Source organism: Pezoporus wallicus, unplaced genomic scaffold (assembly GCF_028554395.1).
Source record: "Pezoporus wallicus isolate ANWC-B61680 ecotype Strahan unplaced genomic scaffold, APGP_CSIRO_Pwel_v1 contig_4816, whole genome shotgun sequence".
Taxonomy (NCBI): domain Eukaryota; kingdom Metazoa; phylum Chordata; class Aves; order Psittaciformes; family Psittacidae; genus Pezoporus; species Pezoporus wallicus.
In genome coordinates this window covers 2,428,932-2,442,821 of record NW_026640990.1, presented here as the reverse complement: position 1 = coordinate 2,442,821, position 13,890 = coordinate 2,428,932, and the positions used below count along the sequence as shown (strand labels likewise).

Below are 13,890 nucleotides of genomic sequence, written 5' to 3'. Positions count from 1 at the left end.
CAAAGATGAGGAGAAAACTAGCAAGAATTCATCTCTGCAGGCATTTTCAACAACAAACCAGTTATCTGTTCGTTTATTATGAAGTCTCACCATGCTTCTGAGGCCCAACCTCACATCATTGGCCATCTCCAGATAGACAGGAAAAGGAAGATGTGGGGAGAAAAAAAAGGATCAAGATAGTGAGGCTAATAATATAATCCATATTTCACTCTTCTTAGCAAACATATACTTATTACTTTTTATATTTCTGTTTTGAAATAGCACATTCTAGGCACCGCAGCCAAAGAAAATGGCCTGAAAAGGGTGGTGTTTTCAGAATTCAACAATATCTAAACTGACCCTACAAGGTGACAGATTATTCTTTTATGAAGTAAAGATTAAATTCACAAAGGTTCTGTTCCAAAACTCACTAAAACTTAATGGATTCTTTACCTTGCTTTATACAGCTTTGAAATCCTAAATTATTATCTAGTCCACAAGGGATGTAACTTTTCACTCTACTGGGCCCAAAGCAAAGCAATGCTACCCTTTATCAGTCTGATTTACTCTACTGGAGCATCAGGCGTAACAGATTGCTCTATCATCATCCTTCTTCACCATTCCAGCCTAGTCAAATCCAAATCTCAGAAGTTCCCATTTTTCCCTATTATGCTGGGAGCGCAAGAGGGAGCTGTCACAGGAGACATAAGCAATTGCTTCTATAACGTGTTTGATGCCCAGTGATAGTTGTGATACTTGCACTGCAAAGCCTCTCCACTTCAGATATGTGAAAGTCTTAGAAAATTCTTACTTATGACTATTAACCACAAATGTTTTAATTAAAACCTGCATTTTGAAAAGGTTGCTGCACCCCCATTTGGGACTATATTTTGGAAACTGCCCAAGCTCCTATTTGAACATGAGAAAATACATAGCATCATAATAATCTGGCCACCAGTTACCCATAACAGAACTCTTGGATACTGAATATTTACGAAGAAATAGTAATTGTTATGCTGGGTAAGTTTGAGTAGTTCTTTCATATATATATATATATATATATATATACGCTTATAAATATGGTTCTGAACTTAAGGAAAATCATACCCAAGTATGTTTGGTTTTTAAATATATCTATTTTCCACACTATTAGTACCTGTGATTTCTTAAAATTTTGCTAATATTGAGCACAGATTATTTCAAGTATTATAAAATTATTTAAATTCAATAAATAGATTTATAAATTGCCTGTTAATATTATTGTATAGTAAGTTCAATCTTCAAATCACTTCAATGAACATGTAATTTTCAGTTTGTACATACTCTTACTTAGTTTTACATACACATTTAAATGTTTAGTTGGATATCAAGGCCTAAGGCATTTTATAAATTACAAAAACAAAAAAAAAATTGAGAAAAAAGTCACATTTATGTTTTTTTATTTTAAACTTTTACTGATTTCATTACCACTGAACATTCAACCCCCCTGAAAAAGTCAGCTTTAAAATAGCACTGTAGGCTGAGATAAAATATACAAACATTAGCTCTGTAAACATTGTGTGAAGAATCTAAAAGAATCTGACACATTAAGGCTTCAATTCAGTAAAATACATAAGCTCATGCCAAGCACATGAGTAGCCACAGAAGTTCTCTGGGATGGATGATATAATGCAACACAAGCAAGTACTTAAACTCATTACCAAACTGGAACTTCAAAACAGACTGTTACTTTCTGACTTCCCTGTATGGCAACATTAATTTTTTAAGCTTATTTCTGTTGAATACTCTTTTTTTTTGGCCCCCATAAGGTTTATGCTAAGTAAGTCCAGATTATATCCCTAAGAATCCCATTAGCAGAATTTTCTGATATGACCAAGAGAAAAATTAAGCCAAACACAAAAATCCCTTCCTTGCAGCTACAGAAATATGCTAGAATCAAACTTGCGTGCTTCAACACAGCTTTGGGTAGCAGAAGCCTGGGCCTGGTGTCATTAATAACAGGGATGACATGTCACTTTTAAATCATTACAGCCTTGACCTAAAATTATGGCAATCAATAGGAAGAGTTGACTGATTTCATTTGATTCTGATAAGCATACTGTCTATGACCAGATATTACATAATAGCTGAGAAGAAAATCTTGCTTGTTCATTCATGTAAAAAGCCAAGACTGAGTTACTTAAGATGCCCTTCCAGTTATTATCAGTTTCTATACAAAACAATTTATATATTATATCATCTTTTTATTTTTTTTTCCTTTAACAGATTTTTCCAGCTTATATTTCATTATCAAACAACATTAAACTTTGGATTCTGGCATGACTGATTCCTAACACTGCTTTGCCGATTTAAAAATGCTATTTAGAACAGTTTCACAGCTTATTATATTCAAAGCTAGTTTGAAACTGAATTTCAAGATGGCATTAAAATGCATAATGTTGCCAGTGTTTCAATGATTCATTTTCCCCAAAAAACTTTATTTATTCATAGTAGAATACAATACAGCGGTACAAACAAATGATCATTTATACGCAACTGAGCAAAAAAAAAATGTACAAAGTTTTCAGACATGTCATAAAAATACAGAAAAAAATAATTTTAAATAAAACCAAGATAAAATATAGAGGACATGCAATGAAGGGAAAGTAAAATACCAGTTTGAGGATCTCATGTTTCCTTTCATTCTCAAAAGGAACCATCCCAGAGGAAATAAAATTATCAGACAAAAAAGTATACACAAAGGTGACAAGGTAAATGAAGTGACAAAAAAAAAGACAAGGAAGGTGAAAATAATGGTGAAAGCATAAGACTCTTTAATAATAAAAAACAACACTGCTGACACCATGCTGAAAGTATGGAAGCTTGGATCGCCATGAAGTATCTGGTTGGAGAACTGAAGTAAGATGAATATGGTGCAAATCACAATTCTTACAGTGACAAATTTCAATCCATTGAACTCGCATTTGCTAGCTCGTATTTCCACTTCTAAGGTACACTGGGCTTCATAATCTTCTAATACCAGAAGAGAGTTCTAGCGGGTAGCTTTCATCACTGCTAAAGCTGGAAATATGGATTTTTGAGGTAGGCTGGAATTCGCATATAATTGAAAATGGATAGAGGGTAACTTAAGGCAAATCATACACGGCTGCCCTGGCCAAAAATACAGGTTTTCTTTCTTTCATCCTGCATACTGCCAAGATATTTTTGATAATTTTTAGAGTAATTTTGCTATATCCCTCTGTCCTATAGAGCTACGAAGTACTACAGAGCCTAGACTTTTTGAGATTCAACAACATTTAAATATTATTAAGCAGGGACTGGCAGGAAATAGGAATTAAAAGATGCTGTTACTAGTGCACAAATGTGTTCTCTGGACAGTACTTGAATTGCTGCCCCCTTTTTATCATTTGAAAATAAAAAGTGAGAACAGAAAAGTGAACAGAGTCTGTTGAATAAAATGATTTTTGCAAAAGCAAGAGAAAGTTAAGAAAACACAAACTAAGCTGCGGAGCCTGGGATTGTTAATGAATTATAAATTTGATACAAGCTATGAGGCAGTGACTAGTAGCAACTCATTAGTTGGAAAAATTATGCTATTCCTTAACCAGTAAAACCCCAAAATCTTCATGCACTACAAAATTGCAGACACTTTGGGTATAGTTTCTGAAACATACTGCTAGGAGGAGCACAACTAGTTTGGAAGAAAAACCTCTGATTTGTAATATATATTATCTGAGCTAAAAAATAATCAAACCAAGAACCTGAGATCATTCTAACACTGTGTTTCAAGACCTGTATCAACAATAAGTGAATCAGTATCACCCTTTCTGGAAGATGCAACAAGTATCAGTTTTATCAAAAAAAAAAAAAACACCATCCTGTATAAGTGACTAGTTTTCTTTGCTGTGGGGTTTCCTGTTAATATGTTTTTAGTGAGTATGTCTCATGCACAGTGAAAAATACGGGAATTCAACTTTCTTTCCATTCATAATATGATATTTTATCTTTGTTTCTCAGTTTTCATTGTTTTGGAGTATAGTATGTGGATGAACTAGGAGTACTCTCTTCGTAGTTCTGAAGAGATCTCAGAAGTAATAATCTTCAGGGGGAACAGTACATCACAATAAGACAGCTGATAAAGCGCAGAGGATGCTGGGGACTCCGCTGCAATAAGCGGCAACACTTGCTCATATTGACAATGAAGATTTAAAAACTGTCATTCAGTCTGTCAAATGGAATAAAAGGCACTAAAACCCTGATGATGTGGCAAAGACCTTGGAAGCTAAATGATCCAAATTATATTATAGTTTACTGATGTCATGAAATAAATGCGTAGGACTCATATCAAAAGATATAGAAATCTAGAGATAATTATTTAAAGCTTAACATTTCTATCAGGCAAGTTTTCAGTAACTTTATCCGATTTCTCAGTTATTTAAAAGGGACACAGAGTGACTGAACAGAAATTCCAGAATAAATACTAACTTGCATTTTTTTATTTTACAACTCCCAAAATCTCTGAGCCTTATCAAAGTCTACAGATTAGGTATCATTATCGCAGGCTGAGTGGCAGCTGTGTAAATTCCAGATTTTAACACACAGGGATAGATGTATGAGCTGGCTAAATTTCACTGTATAGGGTATAGGATGGCTAGGTATTAATAACAATTAGGAGAGGATGATTACAGATTCTAGAAAATCTGATTTGGAAAGATGACCAAATTTAAATTTTCCTGAATTATAAAATAATAAGGACATTTAAACATTACTAGATCTCTTTCCAAGTTTACGAGATTACAAACTTGAGCCCTAATAGAAAAATGTGGTACAGCACTGCAGCTGTACATTTTTTCCTGGTGTTGTAGCTAATCTTTTTTTTTGTTAATCTGATCTGACAAGGATTAAATGAAGAATTAAAAGGGATAACAGTAAGATATTTACAACATAACTCATTAGCAATATTTTTACAATTCTGCTTCAAACAGAATAAACATATCTTCAGTAACATCTTGAAAAAGAAAACCAACCCAGCCTTCACTCTCTTAGCAAGAAATTTCACCATTGCCTGCATGACAGAATTGTGAATAAATGGCAACCATGTTTTGGGGAAAGTAAAGGAAGTCTATCTTTCCTGGAGGTAGAAACTAATATTTTTTTAATTGAGCAGGGCAGATTTTCTTCATATGCGAACAATGTAAAAAATACTCCAGTTGGAACTAGTCTCCATCTGGATTAACTCTTCCTATCAAGTCTCTAATGTCAAAGTTCAAGTTATGTTTATCAGGTTTCAAAGAACAGGCTTTCTGTTCCTCGCAGTTATATAGTTGATACTACATTTTTCATGCTTATAGTAATTAAATGTTGTGACTTATACCATCATCTGAGTCTTTTAACACCTCAATATACTGTCAATTGTTGGCATGATACAGCCTATCCAACTGGGTCAAGCCAAATAGAAAACATTAAACTTGGGCTCTGCAACTAATGACAAGTCCTCACTCAATCCTGAATCCACTGTAATTTTCTATAATGGATTTATAAAGCTCCTAACAGGGTAAGGATCACAGAAGCCAAACACTAGCTCCTTGTCCTTTGCATCATGAGGGGACACCAAAGTCTAATCCTAGGCTGCGAGAGAAGCAGTCCCTCCTGTGACCCTCCACAAGGTCTGCACTTCCTAGAAGAAAACAAAGACTGGGAGACAATCCAGTTCCCACAGTGTTTAGGTGGTACCATAACACTCATGTTTTGCCAAAGACTTCCCAAAAGCAGAAGAAAATCAAAAGCATGACCTGAAGTTTGCAGCTCTTACTGAACTGACATGTCTGCGGTATCAGATGCAGCTAACAGGTAGGTTTTAGTGTTTTGTATATGCTATGCATGCGGTAACTCGCTTACTACAGCTACTGCTGTAGAAAAGCTGGGTAATACCAAGAGACAGAAGCAAGATACCCAAAACCACTCCTCTTGGAGATAAAAGCTTGGAGATCAAATCTTGCCTTTGCTTTCAGTCCCCTAAACAATACTCAGCCACGGCTCCTGATTCAATCAGGGGAGTCCTCAGGGATTCAAGGCTCTCCTCCTCCCTGGATCCTGCCCTCTCTTAAGTTTTGAAACCTGGTTCTCCTAAATACGTTTAAAATCTTCAACCAATTCACACCAACCAGTTTACACCATCTGAAACTTTGTTTCCTATCTTAATCATAGCAGCCAGCAGCAATCCCGCTTCAATCCCTCCCCTAATGCCACATAAGTAAAATGCCTCTGACCGCTGATCTACCGACAAACACCTGCTACGTTCAGTTGCCGATTTACCCCAGAGGACGTTCTGCTCACGGCGGCCAGGCCCCGTGCTCTCATCCCCGCGGCGCCACCCCGTGGGGCGGGCAGCCATTAACCGCGGGCGCGGTAGTCACGTACTCGCTACTGCTTTACTGGGGTCCCGGCCGCTCGGGCCAATCAGAAAGCGGCGCGCGACCGGCGGCTGGTGCGTCCGGCTGCCGCCCGGTCCGAAGACAAGGGCCGGGGCCGGGGCCGGGGCCGGAGCCGGAGCCGGAGCCGGAGCGGGAGCCGGAGCCGGAGCGGGAGCCGCCGGGCGGGGACACGGGCCTGGCTGCTGCAGCTGGAGCAACCTCTGGTGTGCGGTTTGAGCTCGGGTTGGGGTTAATGTGTTGCACGACCCAATCCGCAGCGGAACCGGGTGGAAAGAGAGTTTAGATTGTTAACAACAACACCTGTGTGTCACATTTAAGCAGAAGACCTCTGAAAACTGCCCATCGATGGGTCTGGGCAGCAGCTACCCATCCCTGTGGCTGCTCTGACCTGATCCAAAAGTGCTTCTAGCTTTGCACTGCACCCAGCTGTCCTTTTCGGGGACCCCTCATTATGTTCCATCCTGCTGGCTTCACATAACCTCCTGATGGCTTGGCCTGTGAGTTCTCATCCCTGTGCCCTGTCCTCGGGAACACACACTTTCTCGTTCAACCTCAACACCTACTTGTGCCGGGGCGCCCATTGACTCTGTTCCCTCTTTCAGTAGTACCCACATCATTGACCTTTCCTGAGCCTGCTCATGTGCACTAACTTTAATTTGCCTCCCTTAACCCAGGCTGGCTGTGCTCTAAGGGCAGACCCAGCTCCCTTGCCAGGTCATCTTCCCAAGTACAGCTTTACCGGCTGAGTAGCTTTAGTATACTTTAAAAAATTGATGCTTAAAAGTATTCTATTGTTTGTCATAGAAACAGCAAAAGAGGTTGTACAGAGCAACCCAGATCAAGAATGCATTGGAGGGAAAGTGAAGGAATAGAAGAGGTACAGGAAGGGGAGAAAAGATGGGATGGGGTAGGCGGAGATATGTAATAATCCTTCTTACAGTTATAAAAAGATAAATTAAGGGTATGGGCAAAAAGAAAATATTTAAAGTCAGTAAGACTCTTGGAGATGGAAACTGTTTAAAGCGCCTTGCAGTAAAGGAGTGAATTATTTTGCCTTACCTATATGAAACTGCCTTTGGGGCATATTCTCATCTCACTCTACAAAGTCACACAAAGACAAGTCCCTGAGCATGGAGAGGGGAATGCACTGCAAAACTGGCAAAACAAATACTTGTGCACACACAGCATGAGGATACTTCAGACAACATCCCTGCCCCTTGCTCTGCCTGGCTTTCACAGTGGGCAGTGAACCGACTACTGCAAGCGTTTGCGTCTTAGCAATGCTAACATGGTGTGGGGCCTTTGGGTTACAGCAGAAGTGACTTCTACAAGACAGCAGGGAAAAATGCTACAGTATTTAACCAAAAAGCAATTAAATATGCACTTCTGTTCATATGAAAGCTTCTTTATAAATAAGAGTACCTACTGGTGCTCTCCCTGTGCCTGCTTTTAGAGTGCTGCATTTTGCAAAGCAGATATGCCTCCTTTTACCAAAATTTCCCTTTCACTATTGTGTATTTCAGAGCCACAGGCAAGTGACTTTGCAGCTTTGTCCCACAAACATGGTACAGATGTTTATCACTGAGCACTTGATGGATGGATTCAAATGGGAGAAGCAGGAACTCAGAAGAATGGAACCTTACTGAAAAATATTTCACAACATTACAGATTGCAGCATGTATCTTCAGATCCCATTTGCCACAATTGCTTACAGGTGATAGGTATGTCAATTAGTGCAGTACTCCTGGCAACTTGAGAAACATAGATTGGCATTGATGGGCTATGTACTATATTCCAGCTGTAGTGCAGCTCACTGCTATTATTTGCTTGTAACAAACATCTGTTCCAACATGAAAGCATCTACAAATGCCTCAGTGCCTCCAAGATTACAAGAGGTTAGTTTGTTAAACATTTAATCTATGTAAACAAATACGGGTTTCATGCAAGACGGATTTGAGTGTGGACTGATTCCATCATAGCATTGCTAAATATTACTCATTGCTGTGCATGAAAACTTCAAACCCAAGAAATTCAGATGTATTTTCCTTGGTGAAATATACCATATAAAGGTCCATTTACTGAGAGACTGCTACTTTTAGAAGTAAAACTGATTTCAAAGGAAGAAACAGTTTCATGGCAATATGGCTTATTCAGTTAATAACTAGCTGGCTTATTTTTAATGGCTCATCTATCTCTTCAAACTCAGCCTAGGTCAGCCGTGAAGGAAAACAGCTACCAGCTGGCTGGCAGCTGCACAGCCGGCACAGGATGGATATGGTTCTCACAGCCGATGGATGGGGTCTCAGATCAGAGAAAATATTACCACAGATGGCACAACTGGATGCCCATGACTGGCCTCCCCATCACTCACAGAAGAGAGGCCGAGGGTATGTTTCTGAACTACTCTCTTATCCCTAAAGGTGGTCTCTCCAGGTCAGGGTTGAGGCACATTGGTGGGGCAGTGTGGAAGTTAGCACTGCTGCTGCCCATGCTGTATCTGCTCTATAAATAGAGGACTTTAGTATCCAGGGCTTTCAGTTTGGCACCTTGTATGTGCACAAAAGACGTGTTTTGCTTTCTTTATTTGTTTAGAAACAACCACCCAAAAAGTTATATGCAAAGCTTAGTACAGTGAATCAAAATAAATCAAATTTATTGTATGAGAGCACCTAAAATCCCACAACTTTCACTCTCTTTCATGTTTTCTACTTTTAATTGTGATAAGAATAAAAGTTATGGACCTCTTTCGGTGTTTCTTGATGACAACGGTTGCTGTTCCACCACAATTCCAATGCTGCCACCAAGCATGCAAGAAGGAGGCCTATTGCTAAAATGCAGAAAACTCCTGCAAAACTGTGAAGCTTGAGTGCCTTCCCATCTGTCTGTGCATTGGCATGACTATTCAGGTCACAACGTCCCATCCGTGGCCACCATTTCTGTTTAAGAACATCCAAATCTCCGCTTTCTTGCAACTCTAGGATCCTGCAAAAAATGTCGAAATATAAGTATTATTTTCATTGATACTTTCTGGGTTTTTGTCTTTTCTGTATGACATGTATATTTTAAATCTACCATCCCACAATTCAAAACTGCATGCCAGGACCACCACTGTGTAGTAGTATTCATTTGAAACTTTGTTATACCACGAGTTCTTTCTCCTCACAGCAGCAGGTGAACTCCACCAGGTAACTTTAGAAAAAGAAGAGACTGTAAAAAATTCCACTGTAATGAAAAAAGCATTTCTAAGGGAAATCACCATATTCCAGTTAGTCATGTCTGGTCTGGCTACATTCAGCTGCAACAGCTGGTCCCACTAGTGACATGCTCAATCCACTCTACTGCTGCTCTCCCACAGTAATTTCAAAATCATGTGAGACTAAGCATGCTACTATTTCTGTGCCACTTAATACGAATCTGTTTAAGCAGCAACCAACTCATTTACTTCAGCAAATGTAGTTTATGCAAAAGATTTTACTTCAATGCTGTTATTTAATGCCTGAATTACTGTGTTAACAGTTGCTAATTAATCATTGTTTTGTCTCTTGTGAAGTGTCCCTTCTCTCCATGAATGATTCATTTTGGATTTAGTTTGGTAACTCGTTTAGCTGTTTACTAACAATCTTTTCTCTTGAGGCAGCTTTGTCTCTGGTTATGCAGCTGGAGTTTTACTCCTCTTTATAAACAAGGAGGAAAAGGAAATCTTGCTTCAGCTCCCTGCCTGGAACAGAGCACCCGCTCACCTTCTGCTGAGACCACACATGCCTGCAAAAATGCACGTCTCCATTTCAGTGTATGCATTCACATGGAAAAGATACTCCTAGCTGGTAGCTCAAAGATCAATAAATGGCACAGTTTTATAGTCTCATAGTCTCACAATCCCATGTGATACCCAAAAATTATTGTTTTCCTGCACTGTTGTGAATCTTCAGCCTCTCTCCCAACACTAAAGGATAAGCCAGGGCATTATTACTTGCTTACTTGTAGGGAGCAACATATTGCTTCACAGCCATCAAAACGTAGCATGAATCAAAGATCTCTCCTCAATCTCTTACCATACAAAGCTGTGAGGACATCAGCCCTTTTTCTGCCAGAGGCAGTGCTGCCTGGAGGTGTGAGGCCAACACCACCCTCAGTCCCCTCCTCTCTAGACTGGTGCATGTGGAGCAGAAGTAGCAGCTTTATTGAAGCCTTAATTTATAACATGTCTGCTGTCACTTATTTATGGTCCTTTATTCAATAACTGCCAAAATTAACATGAATCATAAATGGTTGCTAATTTTAGAGAGAAGTCCTATAAAATGAGCTTTGTTTTGTTTTACCTCTGGGAGAAAAGATCTCTGTAGGGGCTTCCATGCTGGAGTGCTATCCCATATCCTTTGCTGCTGATACTGTTTCCAATGACTGTCACAGAGCATTCATCATCCGTCAGCGCAGCATATTCTACCACTGTCACGTCCCACAGGAAAGCATAGTTTCCTTTCTTTGCCTGTAAATACAGCATGAGCACAACATGATCTAAACCAAATTACATTTCTAGGTAAGACAAAACCCATGCAAGCAAACAAACCCTGAGCTTGTCATTACTCTATGGTAGTATTCCATTAGGTCAGAGTTTATTCGTCTTGGTACATTTCTAATACTCTTTGCTCCCAGCAGTACCTCATCTAGTCCAATCTCATTAAAATGTATTCCATTTTTAATAGGAATACATAGGATAACATAGACAATTGTAATTGTAGGCAAGGTTTACATAACAGGATATTAAAAATAAATTAAAGCTATTGCCTTCGCTGATGAAATTTGATGTATGTTTTGTAAGAGACATGGAGTGTGACTGGCTCCATACATTCATGTAACACCATGAGTATAGTATAAGCATTAAGAGATGCTTCCTAGTCATCACAGTCACTGAAACTGTAACTTTACAGCTTTCTTCACAAAAGAAAAAGCCCCTTCCAAGAAATGTGTTAGTCCTCGAACAAAAGGCATGCTTTGAGCTTCCTTTTTTTTTTTCCACAGGTAAGAACGGTCATCAGCATCTCCTATTATCTCAGTTTTGGGACAAACACTGTTTTAATTTAGCACACACCCACTCATATCAGCCTTAATTGGGACTTAAACCAATGCCTGTATGTAGTGCATATGATGAATGTAAATCACCTTACTTAACATAAGATGTAAGAAACATCCCTGGATAGGGATTCTGTAAAGAAAAAAGTCATCAAAGTCATCATTTTATTTGGTTAGTAATCATTAGTTTCCTAATATATTTAAGTAGTATGTTTTTAAGTCTCTAGTGAACATACAGAGCACAATGGAACAGATGGGCTGGAACATCTAATGCAAGTAAATTATTTCAGATCTTTCTTTAGGTTAGAACAAGGCAAGGTGGAGAACTGAAGTCCTGCATATATTTGTTTGGTTCCCATAAGCTCCCTTAGGCAGTGGTTGCAGCTTTGACACAGAATTAGCTCATCCTTCCATATATTTTCCATTTTTGTGTAAGCTCAGTTTTTGATTTCATCTTAAGGCTGTAAGACTCCGTTAGTTATTGTATTATATTGGACTCCTCAGTTGAGCAATTAAGCTAATTTACTTCACCATGCTTTGATATAAACCATAGCTTTCTGAAGTCTCTGATAGCTGTTTAAACATCACAATGATTCAAATGGGTGAGTTATTCTCTAGTGGGTGGAATCCAGGGAAACAAAGATTGTCTGGATTTTCTGTAAGCTATTTGCCACAATCCACATCTTTTCCCCACTTTCCTTCTAACTTCAAGCCAGTTCTGTGTTAGACCAAAGTCAAAATGTTATATCCTTCTTCTTTCAAAATATTTAAATGAGCCTGTACTGACCGCTTTAAAAATATTTTTTTGTTAAAGGCATGCTACCATTGTGGGCTTGTCCCTGCTTTCTCCTTTGCCACCTCCCTGGTGAATTCAGAGTAACAGCAATTAATACATGTAGCCACAGAACTGTTGATATACTAGTACAAAACCTTATTAAAATCTGAACTACAGTATGGGCCTTGCAGGAGTTATTAAAATAGGAGCCACAAGACTACTGTTAAAATCATACTTTGATTTACCTGACACATCTTACTGAACTAGCATGTTCGTAAAAATATCTCTCACTTTGATGTCACTGTATGAAACCAGACCAGAGCAAGACTTCCACATCTGCATTGTAATACTATGCCTGGCTGTCTACCTAAACTGGTAATGGTGGCACAAAGGAGGAAAGAACAAACAAGTTACTGTTTACTGTATGCAACAGGCAGAAAAGGCTCATAACCTATTAACACAAGGATGTGTAAAAAGTTAAGCATGGCAAGGGAGTGATTCCTCAAGGCACCTAGCCTCTATTCAGCCAGCAGCCCACATTCTTGGAAGCCTAAAATGTGCTTTACAAAGGTATTTTCTGAATGATCACATACAACTAACTGGGTTGTTAGCAGCAAATCTCTGAATCTTGCCCTCTGCTTTTCCTGTGATGGGCTTTAAAAATTCACATTTTATGCTTTCACATCTGCAGTGGTGCTGATGGGCCTCCTACCTGGTTAGGAGCAACAGGCAATGGGCATCAGTCCCATTGGTCTTCCTGACAGGGAAAGACCATCAAAAGTCCCATTTTTGTACATCTCAGGCAGATTGTTTTTTATGGTAAATAGTACATAGGCTTTTGCTACCTACAATAGAAAACTGTCCAAGTGCATTAAAAATATGTACTAATTGAGGCAAAGACAACAGCACTTGATACTGTACACAGAATTTATACAAAATCCCTGTTTTTAGAGAGCTAAAACTTGCTGACGGATGTACAGAAAGAGAAAACCAGAAAAAATCACTGTGCTAAAGTGTGTCTTGCATTTTTCTCTTTGCTTGTTTGTTTCTTTTAGACAGCTGTATCTTTTGGTTGTTTTAGAATTGTTCTGTAAGTGATCTTTTCAAATTTACAATTTAGAAAAGAAAAACCCATCTCATATATTCCTCATTTTTTTCTTAGTAATATTTGAGGAACACACTCTTCCTCAAATACTCAATTTCAGTTATAAGTCAATGTCTAGATGTTCTGATTTCAGGTCACATTATTGATTTTCCTTTTCAAGCATCAGCATTCTGTACTTTATATAGAAGAGCTGTGTACACTTCCAATGTTGGACATCAGATCTTTTGAAACGATCTACTTTTCTTGCATTTGCAGTGTTACTGTCCTAAGTAACATCCTACAACTGTAAGTGGTCAATACACAAAGTCAGACAGGTCTCTTCATAAAAATTTCATATCTTTTGTGACATAAATAATTCTAACCAGTGCAATCACATCTGTAGAGCATTATTTCCCTGACAGCCTGATCATTTTAGCATAAACGGGAATCTGAGTTTTGAACTCTTAGTAATGCATGCTTCTCAACTCCCAGAAATATTGGGTGTAAGACGGTTTCCCCTCTTTGATTGCCGAAACCAGAATCTTGAA

General features: G+C 38.7%; 1 protein-coding gene across 4 annotated transcripts in view; it reads right to left on the bottom strand.

The window, feature by feature from the left end:
* Positions 1-13,890, bottom strand: part of GRID1 (glutamate ionotropic receptor delta type subunit 1) — a 592,171-nt gene that overhangs the window by 9,030 nt on the left and 569,251 nt on the right. For all 4 annotated transcript variants that reach the window (XM_057421472.1, XM_057421471.1, XM_057421473.1 and 1 more), the window contains 2 exons: positions 10,733-10,899; positions 9,155-9,395 (listed from right to left, as the gene is read on the bottom strand). In XM_057421472.1, the coding sequence (XP_057277455.1) occupies positions 9,155-9,395; positions 10,733-10,899 (408 nt within the window). The remainder of the gene's footprint in view (positions 1-9,154; positions 9,396-10,732; positions 10,900-13,890) is intronic.